Source organism: Megalobrama amblycephala, linkage group LG2 (assembly GCF_018812025.1).
Source record: "Megalobrama amblycephala isolate DHTTF-2021 linkage group LG2, ASM1881202v1, whole genome shotgun sequence".
Lineage (NCBI taxonomy): Eukaryota > Metazoa > Chordata > Actinopteri > Cypriniformes > Xenocyprididae > Megalobrama > Megalobrama amblycephala.
This window is the reverse complement of record NC_063045.1, coordinates 42282014-42300258: the sequence shown is the minus strand read 5'-3', so window position 1 is coordinate 42300258 and position 18245 is coordinate 42282014. Positions and strand designations below refer to the sequence as shown.

At 46.3% G+C, this 18245-nt stretch overlaps 1 protein-coding gene across 1 annotated transcript in view; it reads left to right on the top strand.

Moving 5' to 3' along the window:
* Positions 1–15872, top strand: part of gfra2b (GDNF family receptor alpha 2b) — an 89496-nt gene extending 73624 nt beyond the window's left edge. The window contains exons 8-9 of the mRNA XM_048176520.1: positions 9106–9156; positions 14266–15872. Coding sequence (XP_048032477.1) covers positions 9106–9156; positions 14266–14418 — 204 coding nt within the window. The 3' untranslated portion in view covers positions 14419–15872. The remainder of the gene's footprint in view (positions 1–9105; positions 9157–14265) is intronic.
* Positions 15873–18245: the final 2373 nt, after the last annotated feature.

Here is an 18245-nt window from a genome sequence, read left to right as displayed (position 1 = left end):
TAATTCACTTAATAGGGGTATTTTGATGACATACATACAGATCAGTAACACTACTGTACTTGGTATACTCAGTTGTCATGTGTCAAAAGCCTTGCTTAAAAGGACTACTTGATAAGTATTAACCTTACAGTCTATGGTATTAACACTATGAAGTGCTGTATAGTTACTGCAGTGTATCATTTTGGTAAGCACATTATTTCACAGTAGTTAAGTAAGTGTCTGTTATTTGTGTCCACACCGTGAGTACAACATAGTTACCATGTATATACCACTAGTAAGTACAGTAATGTGTCTTACTAGTTACCACACATAAGTGCCTGTTATTACCCACACTTGTCTGTAAGTACAAAATATTCACCATGTACATACCATTAGTAAGTACAGTAATGTGTCTGTTAGTTACCATATACGGACACTATAAGTAAGCACCTGTTATTACCCAACACTTGTCTATAGGTACAAAGTAGTTACCATGTATGTACATTGGAAAGTACAGCAGTGTTTCTTATTAGTTCCCATGTACATACATGTCAGGTAAGTACCTTGTGTTACCACTCTTTTACCTGTATGTACAACATAATTACTATATATGTACCAGGAAAGTACACGTACTGTAAAATAAAGTGCTACCAAAACCTTAATTTCTTTTCGACTGATGAAAGAAAGACATGAACATCTTGGATGACATGAGGGTGAGTAAATTATCAGGAAAATTTTATTTAAAATTGGACTAATCCTTTAACAAACTATAACTAGCTGAGAACTTCTTGAGCACATTAAGCGCATGACTGTGTCATAAATTTAAATTATTAAGAGTATCCAATGCATTTATTCTGCTTCATGGCATGTGAAATACCCACCTGCTCAAAGTATCTTGATAAAAGTGACATTTCACACAGAAGTGACACTTACAGAGTGAACCATTCTAACATGACTGGCCACATAATTTCCATCTTCAGTACAATCAACTGATTTCTGAATATTTAAAGGGTAAATTTGTAATGTCTGTACCCCCATCTGTCATTCATCAGCCAAACAGATAGTCCCACCCTTAAATCACGCTATTGGTTGAGACGATGTTTCTGTGTTGGACTTGTTGAGATGCTCAAACAAAATAGATTATGATTCACTTCGACACAGTGCTTACTTTTGAGGGGAGTCAACCTACAAATGGCTTACTCTTCTTAAACTAGAATAGAAGTATTTTAACATCCAAAAAATGACACAATTCTGTTCCATAGGGTTGGGAACCGAAAACGTCTCGGTTACGTATGTAACCCTCGTTCCCTGAAGGAGGGAACGGAGACGTACGTCAGTAGTGACCGACGAATTGGGATATCGCTTAGAGAGCCCTATCAGCTTCGTGTGAACTAAAACAAGCCAATGGAATTGGCGTGCGATATTTGCATAATGCGCACCGCCCCCGACAGGTGTATATAAATAGGAAGCGGATGCAATCGCACTCTGTTTTTCGCTGAGGAGACAACTGGTGTCCGCACTACAGCGAGGGTACAGGAACTGTGGCGACGGGACGTACGTCTCCGTTCCCTCCTTCAGGGAACGAGGGTTACATACGTAACCGAGACGTTCCCTTTCAGTCGGTCACGTTCGACGTACGTCAGTAGTGACCGACGAATTGGGATCCCAACTAAAGCGCCACAGTTACGAAACCCCTTCCAGTGCCCAGCGCAAGCTCGGCTACCCATAGCACCAGCTGGAACGGTGAAGGGGCGAGCTTACGCCGAGAGAGTTTACTGCTGTCTTACCGAATACCCACTAAGTAAACTAGACTACACTGGGGAAGCGAACCCGTAAGGGACGCTGCGGAGGCCACTACCTACCCAATGGGGGAGGAGTTTACCTGGAGAATACACATATGGACTGGCCCGGGGGGCAGTACGCATATGGGGTCCCTGGGATGGCTCCACCTGGGTAGGGGGAGACTCATCTGACAGGTGACAGCAGAGCTGGCTCTGCTAAGGGAAAGACATGGGCTCGCCGTAGGGAGTTTAGACCCGTGGACAATACACATATGGGACCGCTCACGTAGAGGGGTCACGACATATGGGCCCCAGCCAACAGACAGCGTCAGCGACGGATGTAGGCCTGGCATCAGACACTCCGCAATGTCCGAGCCGAAGGGGGAGGCGGAGGAACTCGACAGGGTTCGCCAAGCTGGGAACACGACTGGAGTAAAAGTATGCATGTATCCGGCCAGGGGGCGGGAATGGCATTGCAAGCCGACACTTAGAGCGGGTACAACACGTCTACCGACTAGTAGATGCGAGTACACGTGAAGATACCGGCTCTACACGTAGGCTATAAAACCTAGCGAACGTGTTAGGTGTCGCCCAGCCCGCAGCTCTACAGATATCTGTCAGCGAGGCGCCATGAGCCAGCGCCCAGGAAGAGGCCACCCCTCTGGTGGAGTGGGCTCTCAACCCGAGCGGGCAAGGCACGCCCTGGGATTCATACGCCAAGGCGATGGCATCCACTATCCAGTGGGCCATCCTCTGCTTGGAGACAGCCTTTCCCTTCTGCTGGCCTCCGTAACAGACAAAGAGCTGATCTGAGGTCCTGAAGCTTCGCGTTCTGTCCACGTACACACGCAGAGCGCGGACGGGACAGAGCAAAGCTAGGGCTGGGTCTGCCTCCTCCGAGGGCAGCGCTTGCAGGTTCATTACCTGATCTCTGAAGGGAGTGGTAGGAACCTTGGGCACGTATCCAGGCCGGGGTCTCAGGATGACGTGAGAATCACCGGGCCCGAATTCTAGGCACGCTTCGTCGACCGAAAACGCATGCAGGTCCCCTACCCTCTTCAGGGAAGCCAATGCAACCAGAAGGACAGTTTTTAGGGACATAACCTTCAGGTCGACTGATCGCAAAGGCTCAAAGGGATGACCCCGGAGAGCTGTGAGAACCAGGGTCAGATCCCAAGAGGGTACGGAGGAAGGGCGAGGAGGATTCAGTCTCCTTGCCCCCCTCAGGAACCTGACGATCAGATCGTGTTTCCCCAGGGACTTACCCTCAACTGCGTGGTGATGTGCAGCGATAGCGGCAACATACACCTTCAGGGTGGAGGGAGACAGCCTTCGCTCCAACCCTTCTTGCAGGAAGGAAAGCACAGATCTGACCGAGCATGATCGGGGGTCCTCTCGGCGAGAGGCGCACCATTCGACGAACAGGTTCCACTTCAGCGCGTAGAGACTCCTAGTGGAAGGAGCTCTAGCGGAAGTGATGGTGTCTACGACCGCTTGCGGGAGATCACTCAGAACCTCCGCATCCCGTCCAGGGACCACACGTGGAGGTTCCACAGATCGGGACGCGGGTGCCACAGGGTGCCCCGTCTCTGAGTCAGGAGGTCCTTCCTCAGAGGAATCGGCCAGGGAGGGGCTGTCGCGAGGAGAATGAGGTCTGAGAACCAGGTCCGAGTGGGCCAGTACGGAGCCACTAACAGAACCTGCTCCCCGTCCTCCCTGACCTTGCACAGGAGTTGTGCGAGAAGGCTCACTGGGGGAAACGCATATTTGCGTAGACCCGGGGGCCAGCTGTGTGCCAGGGCATCCGAGCCGAGCGTGCCGCCGGTCAGGGAATAGAACCACTGGCAGTGGGCAGTTTCCGGGGAGGCAAACAGGTCTACCTGGGCCTCGCCGAAACGCTGCCAAATCAGCTGAACCGCCTGGGGGTGGAGCCGCCACTCGCCCGCAAGTGGAGGCTGCCGTGACAGCTCGTCGGCCGCACGGTTGAGCACACCTGGGACATGAGTGGCCCGAAGGGACCTCAGATGCTTCTGACTCCACAACAAGAGATGGCGGGCGAGTTGCGACATGCGACGGGAGCGTAGACCACCTTGATGGTTGATGTACGCAACGGCCGCAGTGCTGTCCGAACGGACCAGTACATGCTTGTCTGACAACAGCTCCTTGAAGCGGGCCAGAGCAAGACGTACTGCTAGCAACTCGAGGCAATTGATATGCCAATGCAGCTGAGGCCCCGTCCAAAGACCCGACACTGCATGCCCGTTGTACGTGGCCCCCCGTCCCGTGGCAGAGGCATCTGTGGAGACCACAGCATGCCTGGACACTTGTTCCAGGGGTACTCCGGCCCGCAGGAACGAAGGGTCCGACCACCGGACAAGGGTGCGGCGGCAGCTCGGTGTCACGGGGACACGGAGCGTGCCGCGCTGCCACGCCCATCTCGGGACCCGGCCGCGGAGCCAGTGTTGAAGCGGTCTCATATGGAGCAATCCGAGCGGCGTGACCGCGGCTACAGATGCCATATGCCCCAGGAGCCTCTGAAAATCTTTCAGTGGAGCCGCTGTCCTGCGCTTGAGCGAGCTCAGGCAGTTCAACACCGACTGGACGCGCGCCTCGGTGAGACGCGCAGTCCGTGCGACCGAGTCTAGCTCGAGACCGAGATAAGAGATCCTCTGCCCGGGGGCGAGTTTGCTCTTGTCCCAGTTGACCCGAAGACCCAACCGGCTGAGGTGAGCTAAAACCATGTCCCTGTGTTCGCACAACTGCTCTCGCGAGCTGGCCAGGATCAGCCAGTCGTAGAGATAGTTGAGGATACGAACGCCCTGTTCCTTGAGGGGAACAATGGCCGCCTCCGCAACCTTCGTAAAGACGCGGGGGACAGGGCCAGCCCGAAGGGTAGGACTTTGTACTGATATGCCCGACCCTCGAACGCAAACCGCAGGAAGGGTCTGTGTCGAGGCAGAATCGAGACATGAAAGTACGTGTCCTTCAGGTCGATTGCTGCAAACCAATCCCGGGGACGGACGCATTCGAAAATGCGCTTCTGCGTGAGCATCTTGAACGGCATCTTGTGGAGATACCGGTTCAGGACACGCAGATCCAGGATTGGCCGTAGCCCACCGCCCTTTTTGGTACAATGAAGTAGGGGCTGTAAAACCCCGACTTCATATCGGCTGGAGGGACCGGCTCGATTGCATCCTTCGCCAGGAGGACAGCAATCTCCGCCCGGAGAACAGGTGCACTGTCCAACGACACCTGAGTGAAGTGGACACCCCTGAAGACCGGGGGACGCCGGGCGAACTGAATCGCATAGCCGAGTCTGATAGTGCGAATGAGCCAGCGGGACGGGCTGGGAAGCGTGATCCACGCCTCCAGACTCCGAGCCAGCGGGACCAAAGGCACCACAGACGCACCGGGGGTGGGGCAGCAAGGTAGAGTGGGACCCAACTCGGACGGCATGGGAGCGGCCTGGAGTGTGGTCGAACTCTGGGAGGCAGCAGTGCGTATGGGAGACGGCGCACGGGGCGCAGGCTGCACCATCACACTGCCACCTGCTGGCGAAATGGGAGGGGGCTGCGAGTGGCGAGGCGGGGCCTGGCACACTGGCAGGCGCACCCTGTTGTGACCTGGAGTTTGAGGAAACTGCTCTTTTTGTGATAAAGTGGGTACCGCTGGACTCCGGGGAGCCAGCGGCGGTAGATGGACAGACATCACAAATTCCCCCCGGCCCTCCTCCGGGGGTGGGAGAGAAGGTGGAAAACTCTCCCGAAGAGCAAGATCCTTCCCCTCCAGGTTGCCCGTCTCAGGGCCGTGACTTCCTTTTGCGTTTGCCACCTGGCTTGGCTGAGACGGGCTGGGCACCACGTCCGCGACCGGCACCCTGCTGCTTGGCTGGTGTAGGCTGCTGCTTTGCCGAACCAGCAGGGGCGGAGGACGACGCAGGCGGGTGCCCTCGGCGACGGGCGGGCTGAGGCTGAGCCACGGGCGGGTGGGTGGAGGCAGCATCGGACCGCCGTGGCATGACGTGTTTGATAGCCTCAGCCTGCTTCTGTGCGGCGGAGAACTGTTGGGCGAAGCTCTCCACCGCGTCGCCGAAGAGGCCGACCGGGGACAGGGGGGAATTCAGGAACCGCTGCTTGTCGGTTTCCCGCATGTCCGCCAAGGTCAGCCAGAGATGGCGTTGCTGGACTACCAGGGTAGACATCGCATGACCAACAGCGCGTGCTGTCACCTTCGTCGCCCGGAGGGCAAGGTCGGTGGCAGCGCGTAGCTCCCCAAGCAGTTGTTGGTCAGGCCCTTCCTGGGGCATCTCCGACAGCGCTTTTGCCTGGTAAACCTGCAAAAGGGCCATCGCGTGCAGGGCTGAGGCAGCCTGCCCACAGGCGCTGTAAGCCTTCTCAGTCAGACCGGCTGAGAACTTACAGGCCCGGGACGGGAGACGCGGCTCACCACGCCAGCCAGTGGCCGTTGGACACAGCTGCATCGCAACGGACCGCTCGACTGGCGGGATCCTCGCATACCCCCTGGCTTCCCCGCCGTCCAGGGAGGTGAAGGCGGACGAGGGACTGGGCCTTGCACGAGCACTATACGGTGTTTGCCAAGACCTGGTCACCTCATCGTGCACTTCCGGGAAGAATGGCATTGGGGCGGGACGCTGGACATGACCAGCGCGACCCCCCCCAAGTACCAATCATCCAGCCGAGATGGGCCGGGACAGGGTGGAGGGTTCCACTCGAGCCCGACACACAAGGCGGCCCGGGAAAGCACAGCCGTCAACTCGGGATCCGACTCGGCCACCGCTACCGTCCCGGAGGGCGGCAGCGCGTCCGGATCTTCCTCCCCCGAGGACCCTGGCTCACCTTCCGATGCAGAGATCGACATCCGGTCCGCCGCAGGCGCACCAAAGGTAACGGCTGGACAGTCCGTAGAGGGCCCAGCGGAAACCAACGGCGGCACGACGGGTTGCGGTGCTGATGAGGCGGCAGGGGCCCACGGAGCGTTTCCGCTCGGCGGGGAAGCCCTGACCGTAATCCTCAGGTCACCCTTCCCATACACCGCCGAACCGTCATTCCGGCCCGGGCCGGAAAAAACGGTCGAACGGGGCATAGGAGAGGGGACCCCCGCTTCCTGAGACCTCAGGAAGGAGAGTCTAGACCTCAGCACCGCGATAGTCATATTCCCGCAATGGGAACATGAACCATCCACAAAAGCTGCTTCAGCGTGCTGAACGCCCAAACACGAGATGCGATCAGCAGGGACCAGGGAACGACCGCACCCAGTAACGCACAGACGAAATGACATACTGTCAGGGTTCGTCTGTAAAGCTCTTTTAGAAGGGGAAAGATCAGCTCACTTGTGCTGAAGCACACAGGGAGTGACGCGATGCGCTCAGGTACACCACTCCCTGAACACACCGAGGAACCGGCCCAAATCGCAACACGCACACACACTTTTAGAGTGTTGCTGTTACAACAGCAGTTGAGAGCTTATAGCTCGGCTCCTCGGAAGCTCGCGACCTCGCTGGAGTGCCTTCACTACCAACACGAACAGCGCGCTGTTAATCCTCTTCTGAGGCAGTTTTAGTTTCAGTTTAAACAAAGTCTGAAGCAGGACACCAGTGTATGGCTCCGAAGCGAAAGACAGAGTGCGATTGCATCCGCTTCCTATTTATATACACCTGTCGGGGGCGGTGCGCATTATGCAAATATCGCACGCCAATTCCATTGGCTTGTTTTAGTTCACACGAAGCTGATAGGGCTCTCTAAGCGATATCCCAATTCGTCGGTCACTACTGACGTACGTCTCCGTTCCCTCCTTCAGGGAACGAGGGTTACATACGTAACCGAGACGTTTTCGGTTCCCAACCCTATGGAACAGAATTGTGTCATTTTTTGGATGTTAAAATACTTCTATTCTAGTTTAAGAAGAGTAAGCCATTTGTAGGTTGACTCCCCTCAAAAGTAAGCACTGTGTCGAAGTGAATCATAATCTAAAAAGGGAAAGGGAACCGGTTCTCATCCGGAACCGGTGGTGTATTTTGAAAAGAACCGGAACCATGCAAGATTTCTAAGCTTCGGTTCCGAAAACGGTTCTGGGTAGGCAAAGTGTGGGGAGCGAATCCTTTAATAAAAAAAAAAACACATGAATATTATTGCAATGAATGCACTGAAAAGCGCTTGTGCTACTCATTGATATCTGACGTATATGAGTCAGATATCAATGCAGAGAGAGAGAGAGAGGTGTCCAAAGCTGCACGATTAATCTTTAAAAGATCGCGTTCTCGATTTCATCACCCACATGATCTATTTCCTAAATGACAACGATTCACATGTGTATATTAAACATTTGACAAAATCGCGACATTCAAATCTGCGTTCGCGCTGCCGTTGATCTAAAGAGAGTTGTCATGTGTAGATATAAACAGCTTCACAAACAATCTTTTCAAATGCACAGTATCATTATTTCTGTGTGACAAATAGGCCTATTCCAGTTATAACAGAAGTATACAAAAGTTTATTATTCAGATAGAAATGCTGATGTTTATGTATAATAAATTACCTTTTACAAATTTACTGTTAAAAATGTGTCTATCACTAAATCATTCTTTCAGAAACAAATCTTTATGAATCCAACTTGCAAAAATATTCTGTTTCAACTGTCTGAATCTTACATATGTGTTCAAGCACTGTATCTAATTTGTGGTAAAACTTTACAATAAGGTTCATTTATGAACTAACCATGAGCAATAGATTTGTTACTGTATTTGTTCATCTTTGTTAATGTTTGTTAATAAAAATACAGCCGTTCATAGTCTGTTCATGTTACTTCACAGTGCATTAACTAATGTTAACAAATACAACTCTTGATTTTAATAATGTATTAGTAAATGTTGAAATTAACATTAACAAAGATTAATAAATGCTGTAGAAATGCAGTTCATTATTAGTTCATGTTAATGCAGTTAACTTATTTTAACTAATGAACCTTATTGTGAAGTGTTTGCAAATTTGTTGAGATTAAAAGTCTGTTAAATTCATTTTATAAGAATAATAAACACAAAAAGGATTCTTTGAGTCGAGTATTGTGCATTTTTCCCTTACTACTATTTTTTTATTAGTTGTTTAATTATTTTAACGGAACTGGAATCGGAATCGGAACCGGAACCGGAACCGGAAAATTTCTCACAATTCCCAATCCTACTGTTCCACTACAGCTCAGTGTATGTCTTGGGTAATTGTAGGTTCATGATGGAATGATGGATGTTGGGCAGGCAGACACAATCAACATTAACCAGTGCAGTATTTCATTCATGGATGCAATCCTAAGAATATTATTTCTATTTTCACAGGACAGTGAGCAGAAATGTTCTTCTTCTAACAGTTTTGAATGTGCTGATGAGGTAAGAAACATTTCAAACATAATTTTGTTGTTCCTGCCTTGTCCCATATAACTTCATATATGTCTATGTATATTGGACAAATTATTAAATGCACTTAAAAAAAAAAAAAAAAAAAAGATTGAAATCATATTTTTTTATCACAAAATCATAATTAAGTCACCAAGGGTAAATTTCAATCATTTCATTACTTTTTTTGTCATGAGGCTATACTTCTAACATGAAAACAGGACATTTTTTAATAAATATTACACATATTTCTTCATTTTTTTCTTGGCAATTTGATATTAAATTATTTCATAGGTGTCCAGTGTCCTTAATATCACTTTCCCTCTTCTAGTCTTGTAATATCTCTTTAACTAAATAACTCATAATTTTATGGCATAATGCAGCAGGATGTGAATTCAATCAGGAAAAACATCTCAGGTTCTGCATGTAACCATGGTTCCCTGAGAACAGAGGAACGCCTCCGTGGGAACTGGTGTCAAAACACGCAAGGGGAACGATATACCCACTCACTGAGGTGAGTACGTGCCACGCATGGCAGTGACAACTGTCAGAATCCGGCAAGTTCAAATGAAATGCCAGACCCACTCACCCTACTGGTCACAAATGAGCTGTCAGTGACAGCGCTCCCAGCGGTCAAAGCCTCAGCTACAAGCCTCAAAGCGGCCTCCATATCTTACACATGAAGGCCTGCCAAGGCCGCACAAAGGCCTGGAACCAACCACTTCAAAGGAAAGGGGTCCCTTTAAAGGAGCGTGGCAAGGGGGCCAGAAGGATCCCCAGCCAGTCACTTCTCAGGGGAACACAATCAACCCTGAATGCCACCAGGGAGGCTGACCTGGCTTCTAGCTGAACTAGTAACCTAGTCTGCCAACAACCTGTCTTTTTCCTCAGAAACAGAGTCTCTAGACACAGAAGTCTCACAAAGAGACATCCAGAAAAAGGGCAGAAGACCAACTCAGACCGGATCTTAGAGACGGGCATCCTGCAGAGCAGGACTCAGCGAAGTGCTATTGACCCTTGCAAGTGAGGGGAGTTACTCTGCTCGATCCTAGGATCTACAAAGCACCTATGTTTCAAGGCACTAAGGAGGCCGTGCACTCTAAAGGAACCCTCACGAGGGGAATGCTCACAGCCTAAGAGCTGATCTAACTGGGAGGCTTTGAGGGAAGCCTTCAACCACTGACCAGACTTAGGAAGCTAAGTACTCAAGCCCACTCTCAGAGCAATGACAGTACCAGCTCGACCTTTCAGGTCGACCAGGCTATAAACTAGAAACAAAGGTGAAAAAGGTTAGGCAAGCTAGCAACACGCAGAAGTGTGCGGTCTCAGGGATAACAAGACCCTGCTGGCCTAGTATGGCCACGCATCTCAATGGCGAATGTTCAATGGCTGACTGTGGCCATCGCTAGCTGCCATACACCTACTCATTAGTGGCTGGCTCTCAGAGAGGCCTGTTAAGGCCTGCTGCCCGAAAACTAGCTGGTACGGCCAGCAGCCTGATAGCAAATAGCTAGCTAGCTGTCCAAAACCTACAACCCTGGGCTTGCCCACAGGAGGGGGCTGCTGTCTTCCAGAGCAGCCTGCTAAGGCCAACAAACTGAAAAGAGGCAACAGCTGGATGCCAGATGCCCACACTGCTGGGGACTCATCCTCAGAGAGGCCTGGTAAGGCCTGCAATCTGAAGCAAGTCCACTTAAGTCGGCCTTACAATCGTTAAGTGTGTGCGTGGCTTTAAGGCCTACTTATTTAAAAGCAAATCATTGCTAGCTGAGCTTTCACATACCAAAGGGGGACTCGCTCACAGGGAGGCCTGTTAAGGCCAGCTACCTGACAGCACAAGTGCTGGCTGCTAGAGGCCCAACATGGTGGGAACTCACTGTGCGAGGAGGCCTGTTAGGGCCTACTACCCTATAGCGAGTCTAGTAGCAGAGATAGTTTACTATTCAACAACGCCTGGGACCTACCACATCGCCAACGAGCGGTGTACTCAGTCAAAGCACTTTTTACCCTTTAAGCAAGGGGAGTACAAACATACGCCAACATGCCCTGGAGGAGGCCCACCTGGGCCTACTACTCCAAATGAACAGAGGCCTCAGCTCGTGGCAATGCTGAGCTACAAGGGAGCTTACTAAATGACCAGCCCGCAGTGAAGGTCAAATACCGCTCGACCTGAGCCACAATGGTGCAGGGCAGATAACAGAGCTATAAGCGAAGCACTCAGAAAACACCTTGTTTACAAGGGAGTACTATCCGCCTAACCCTGAGAAACTACAGGGTGGAGGCCAACCACAAAGACTCCATCATGATATAAATAATATCTGTACTCAGTTCCAGAGGAATAGGGGCTTTTCATAGAAAAACCACCCACACTCGACCCAACGCTTGAATGCTAGTTCAATGGGCTTAAGAGGAGTCTAGTGAGGGCCTACCTGAGCTCAACTTCCAAAATGCAGGCTGCAGCAAGCATTACTAATCACAATAGAAAAGGGAACCATCTATTCTGCCTCTACACCAATCTGGTACACAGGAAACAGTGGTCTAAAAGAAATACTTTAGTATTTAACTCCCTGAGGTCTGAAAACGCGCCGGCGCGTTTTGCAGGATTTTTTTCACATTGCAGTAAAACAGACTTAAAATACTCCGTCATTTCTTGTCATAGAGACATAAGTAATATATCAATTGAAACTATAGAATGTCTTCTTTTATTTGTGTACACTCAGAGTAAAAACACAATGTTGTGCTTTTTGTAAAATAAAGAAAACTAACATGATGCGTGATCTCTCCTCTCCCTCTGAACGAAGTCCAATCTGATAGTTCTCAGAAAATGAACTGTAACTTATGAATACTAATGACAAAAAAAATGACACTTACGTCCAAAGAAACGTTGAAATGTCAGGTTTTAAATCGTGCAAGTCAAATCGAAAACAAATATTCTATGTTTATGTAATCTGTATGAAAAGAGAGCCATGTCAGAAGTCTGTGATTCAGCTCATTACCCGCTAATGCGGCCACACCCACGGAGCCAGCGCTATTCAGACGCAAATTCAGAGGCAATACATGCATTCATCGTCTCAATCCTGTATTTATTGTCTTGAAAAGTGTTTATTTGGATGTTAAAGCAATGGTTAGCGATCTCTAGAAGACATGCCGTTAGTTCCTAGTTCCTTTTCTTCTTTATATGAATTTGTGGCCTAAAGGTGTACAGAGAGCGCCCTCCGGCTGCAAGTATGAATTGAAAACACCATTCCTGAAATGTCCTCTTCTTCTTTAGAATAATTTGTGGACCAAATCTGTACAGAGAGCGCCCTCCGGCTGCAAGTATGAATTGAAAACACAGTATCCAGCACTTATAGTGATGACAATAAATATTACTTCTCAGTATAGAAAATTGACATAAATATATAAGAATCCATCAATATTCCTCCAAATGTGCATGCTTTTAAGCTAAAAGCCTATATGAAATGCCATAGAGGTAACATAATTGTTCAGACACTTTGCATCACAGAAATACATTATATTTTAAAGAATATAATAGAATACCATTATTTTAAATTATTTTAAATTAATATTTCACAGTATTACTGTTTATGATGAGCTGAGACATTATTACAGAGGGTTTTTTTCGCAACCAAGTGTTTTGTTTTTTCAATAACCACGCATAAACATTATTCCTTCAAAAATACAAACATATACATACATGTTCCTCACATATTATTGTAGCATAGTTTGTGCTGAATACAGTGTAATGACACTTTTGTCATTTATATGTTTATGAACAACTGAAAAAAGCACAAATGTCAAGGCATGTCAAAACTTCTCCAAGCCCCAAATCAGTCTCAGACTCCAGAGGGTTAAATAGTAACCAGACCTAAAACAGTTTGACCTGCGGCCACAGGGTGACACCATGGAAAACGTGAAGGTCTTTCACCCTTAAGCCTAAAAATTTTTTTTTTTTTTTTTTTAGGAATTGGGTTCTCCCATACCACCTCAACCTCAATATGCAGGTCAGGAAGAAATGGAAAGCTCACTTGAGCTGTAGGATTATGGCCAGAGAGAAACCGATTGTCATTCTTTGTGAATGCGCACGGTCTCTCTCCTAACGCACTGCCATGGCAACTGTAGTGTGCCGGCAGCGCGTTCCATAATCTCTAACAGCTCAGCATATGCGGGACAGGGTGGCTGAGAGGATTCAGTGAATTCACTCTCTCTATCCTCCTCAGCCATCTCCTGCTCGGCCGGAAGTGCACTCGCAGCTGGACCTGAGGATGCAGAAGAAAATGCATCCTCTCCCAGCAGCACACTCTCGCGAGCCGCCAAACAGCGTAAGCGGTCACACTCTCTCAAACTGTCCGACGAGCTCCATCTGTGAGCCCCGTGATCTGAGTCTCCACCCTGCCTCAGAACGTGCGGGACCGGACCACCAAACCCAGAGGCTGAACTCTCTTCCCTCAAGAAGAGACCCAGACGAGAGTGGAGCGTTCTTAAAGGAACGCGCTCACAGTTTGCATAGGCAGCTCCCTTGAGAACTTACCATACGTGCTCTTCCCCCAGACAGAGAACGCACAGCTCGTGTGTGTGATCTAGTGTCAGATAGCAAGGAGACGAATCCACACACTTAATAATCCTCTCTGTGCATTTCATTTTGCCAGATAGTGCTTCACACAAGACAGTCCCTGAAGATGATTAGAGGATGACATGTTGTTTGGGCACCACTTTTATACATGCGGGTCACATTGTTATGATGTTATGGGCTGTCGCCGGTCAATATGATATTGCCGAGATTGGATATGTGTTTCGGACACCAGTTCCCGTGGAGGCGTTCCCCTAGCGTGTTTTACGCAGCGTCTCATTTCAAAAGGGAACAACAGCAAGTCATTGTCACTGTATAAATAATGAAGTTAAAATTAATAAAGTTGAAATATCTGAGCTTTACATGAGCATGTTTCTGAAAATATCATATGCTTTTATAGAAATACCTCTTAATTTACAGCACAAACATAATCATTTTTAAATGTTACTGAGTACAAAAAGGGACAGGAATGACCCATAATCTGAATACTCGAAAAAAGCAGATAATTAAAAAAGCTTGTAATATTTCTGCAGAATGTGTTGAACCCCAATATGGAGGGATCCATTGACTCGGTGGGCTCTCACCAGGCTGACAACAACAGAGCCAGACATTCATCGGTGACTTCAATCAGTGTTTCTGCCGCCACACTGACACTGGCCTTTGCACTGGTCAATCAGGTTCTGTAAATACAACCTGACTCTACAACACCAGGAAGCATCTGATGGATTCTTCTGACCTCAATCAAAGAACTTCTCTCAAGTGACATTGATCTTTCTCTCTCTCTCTCTCTCTTAGTGTGTGTGTATGTGTGTATCACACGCCATCTTTAAAACAGTCAAAACAAAAAAACAACAAATCCTTTAAAGGAGCTTTTAAAAGACTTGAAACACCACTTCCCCATCCAAGAGAAAGAGAGGAACTACCAGCGGTTTTGAAGCAAATGTGGATGTTGAGAAGCTAAGAGCGAACACAGAGAACTTCTATAAATGCCTTCTCTTGCCAGGGGGAAAGTAACCCACCATGTTCTCTCATATTATGATGGACAGTTGATTGAGAACATGCTGTAAAATGCAGCCAGGCAATCATGTGACCCATTGATGATCTCTCTCTGTATATTTACCTAGAGATATAGAGTATCCATTATAAAAACAACACTCTTTGCTATCCCCCCACCGCTCACATCAGTACAATAGTGCTCACTGCCTTGATCATTACCAATAACTCCATGTAAATGTTTCTTTTGTTCAAAGAAAAAAAAAATGGATAAAATCTCAATTTGTGCCCTTTTTAATTTCTCAAATTTGTTTCCAGCGAATTATAAGGATTCATCAGTGACATGTTTGGTACGTACTAAACTCGGACCATACTGCCCTGTGTACAATGTGTATTATGATGTTTGTAAGTATATGAGTTTCTTTGAGAAAATCTTGAGCTTTTTTCCTGTTTTATCTCTAAAGAACCTTTAGCATGTGCTGGAAAGCCGAGAGACGCGGGGAACTAGAACAAATGCAGAGAGCCGTCAGTGCCAATGATGTTCGTCTTAGGCTGTTATTATGTGTAATCATTTTTTCTTGCCAAAAGTCTTGGATTATATTTAAAGAAAAGTGCTCCGGGGAGAGCAGAACAAAAGATCCATTTGCGGAGAGGGTCAATTGTTGGTGTATTTTATAGTGTGCAATCTATCGTGTGGCCTTACTTTTTGTCTTTGCTCTGTTCCTCTCTCTTATGTAATAGATTCAGACCGTACCACTTGCTGATTTGCCGCCAAGACCAACTGAGATGATTTCAGACGTTCAAAAATAGCAGCTCCTATGACTCAAAAATGTCTTGGTTCATTTGTGATGCTTTAAAAATGAGACAAGACAGATGCTCAAGAATGTGTCAGAAATATTTGTTTAAATCTGAATAAAAACATATAGTAATGTCTCAAAGAGTCATGACTTTAAAAGCATCTACTGCAGAATTAACTTCGGTCAGAGTGATTATCTTGGAATAAGTTTTGAAATGCTTTGTGAAACCTAAAATGACATATTTAAAGTCAACATGAAATGAGAATTCACCCCGTTTAAAATTATTCATAAGAAAAAAAAAAAAATCTTCAAACCTTCATTAAATTCCTTCATTAAATGTACTGAAAACTAACCAAATTGCTCTTTGTCTGAAACAATTTTTTGTTAATGTCATTTAGGCCATGTACACATTCACGAATTCACACTTAAGTATGTTCAGATATAGTACAAAATATGCATATTTGGCATGCTGTCTGAGGAGAGGGCTCTGAGCTTGGAATTTCAGCTGAATCCAGAGCACCTGGCTGGGATAGGAATAATTGAGATTGAAGAGTTGGGGTGGTGGAAGGATGCTGGAAAAAAACAGTTGTGGAACAGAGGTAAGTCAGCTCTCTATATAAGCCTCCTCTCGCACTGATTGGGAAACATAATCTGAACGTGCTCCTCCTGAACGTTCCTAATAAAACATCATAGAGTGCAACAGTGCCCGTCCACTTTTTCAACTGCTTTCATTCTGTAGTATTTTTCCCATAGAAGTTTAAAAAGGTCTTTGTTTGTTAAAAGCCATGAACCAGCTAGCTATGAGGTGAATCACAATAAACTTTAATTTGAAACAAAAAAGTAAGTTAATAAGGGAAAGAACTAACATCGCATTAGGTATTATGACTGGAGATTTTGTGGCAGAATGGGCAATGTAGATTTTCAACAGGAATTTTGCTGTTAATCATGATTATTTAAAAAATAATTTATATAATAATGCAGGCTGATGGCTTCAACAAAAGCATATATCATTGATTAATAACCTTGTAGCTTACAGTAGGTCTGCCTTTAACAGTTATTGTCAAAAATCAATTCCCTTATGGAAAAATAAATGGGATATTCACTTCCAAAACCAACTGTTGCACTGTATTAGATCATTTTAAACAATAGCAAACTTGCATTCGGTTTGGATTCATCCTGGTATGTAATGCCCACTTTTCACAATCCAAACAATTTCCAATGGACAAAATGAAGTCCCAGCCTATAAGCATTTTTTTTTTCTTCTTCTTCCCTAACATCTAGTTTTACTTAAAAATACATCATATTAATGAGGCAAAATGGGTTGCATTTCACACCGAACAACAAATAGAATGGGCTAAACATTGCTTTAAACATTTAAACAAGTATTCTGATCAACTTCATTTTTCCCCCAAAAGACTGGCGTTCTGTAAAAACATAGTGAACAGCTGTAAAAAGCACTACTGCCCCCCAGAAATCAGCTCAAGGTCTGATGATAATCCTTGGCAGTTATGAATGGAATCAACACACAAACACATGGGAGTTGTCACTGCGAGATGTTTGCTGTCAAAGTGCCTGCCAGCTGTAGCAATTCAGCTGCTTTTATTATCATATGATGCTTATCTGCTGCTGGAGCTTCATGGGGTATTTTTCAATGCATTTTAACATACTAATTTGTCATTTAGTTTACACTTTTATCCAAAGTTATAGAAAAATGCTTGCAAATGCTCGACCAACACATTACAACTGCACTGTCCTTTTGAATGAGTTCACTGAGAATGCGACATCGAATTATTATTGAGACAGTCACTCTGGGGTTGAAAGGGGGGTGTCTTGTAAGAGCACAGTTTTGACATTTCAAGTTACCAGCCCAGACTTTAACCACTAGACTGCTTAACCGCCTGTTAGCCATCTTGATGTCCTTCATCAGTGCGTCTCCATCTGCTCCACTTCTCCCATCATCCAGACATCATATGTCTATCTCTCTTCACTAATTTCTCTCAAAATATGACAGCTAATTAGTATGTTCTATAGGCCCACATCTGCTGTTCAACTACAAGGGCAGATTAAAACTAGATCCTTATGCCAGCAAGACTATACAATCTTTTTCCGTTTAAGACACTTTTCATTACATATTACATCAACACAACAATTTTGAACCCCACTGTATGTAATCCACAGAATAAATATTTAAATATGAACCATTTAACTCCTTAGATCAGTTCATACTGTCTTATTAACTGAATACTGACTTTTAACAGTCCATGAAAACTATTTATTTTCAAGGAAAATTAAAACTAATGATGCTTCTCCTCAACTTTCTATGCAAATCTGCCTTCCATTGGTTGCAATGATATAAGCATAGTCATATGCAGGTATGTGTGCACTTATCCATTTAGTTTATATTCAGCCACAAGGACTGCCTACGGCTTTCTGTGAGTTCATCATACCTGCTGGTTAACATCTGCTGAGATTTGCATTGCACTGCATAATAAAGTGCACAATAAAGAAGTGCTTATGTAAAATAATAGCAAAATTGTCAAATAATAACACTGTTAATAATGCAATATCTTATATTATTAATATGCATTTATAAGTACTCATTTGAATGGTACATTCATGTGTATGAAGAAACCATGACATTTAGCCAGCTAGCTAGCTAATCATATTGGAAATGTAACACAATTTTCTTTGAGAATACATATATAATTAAAATTAATAGTTAG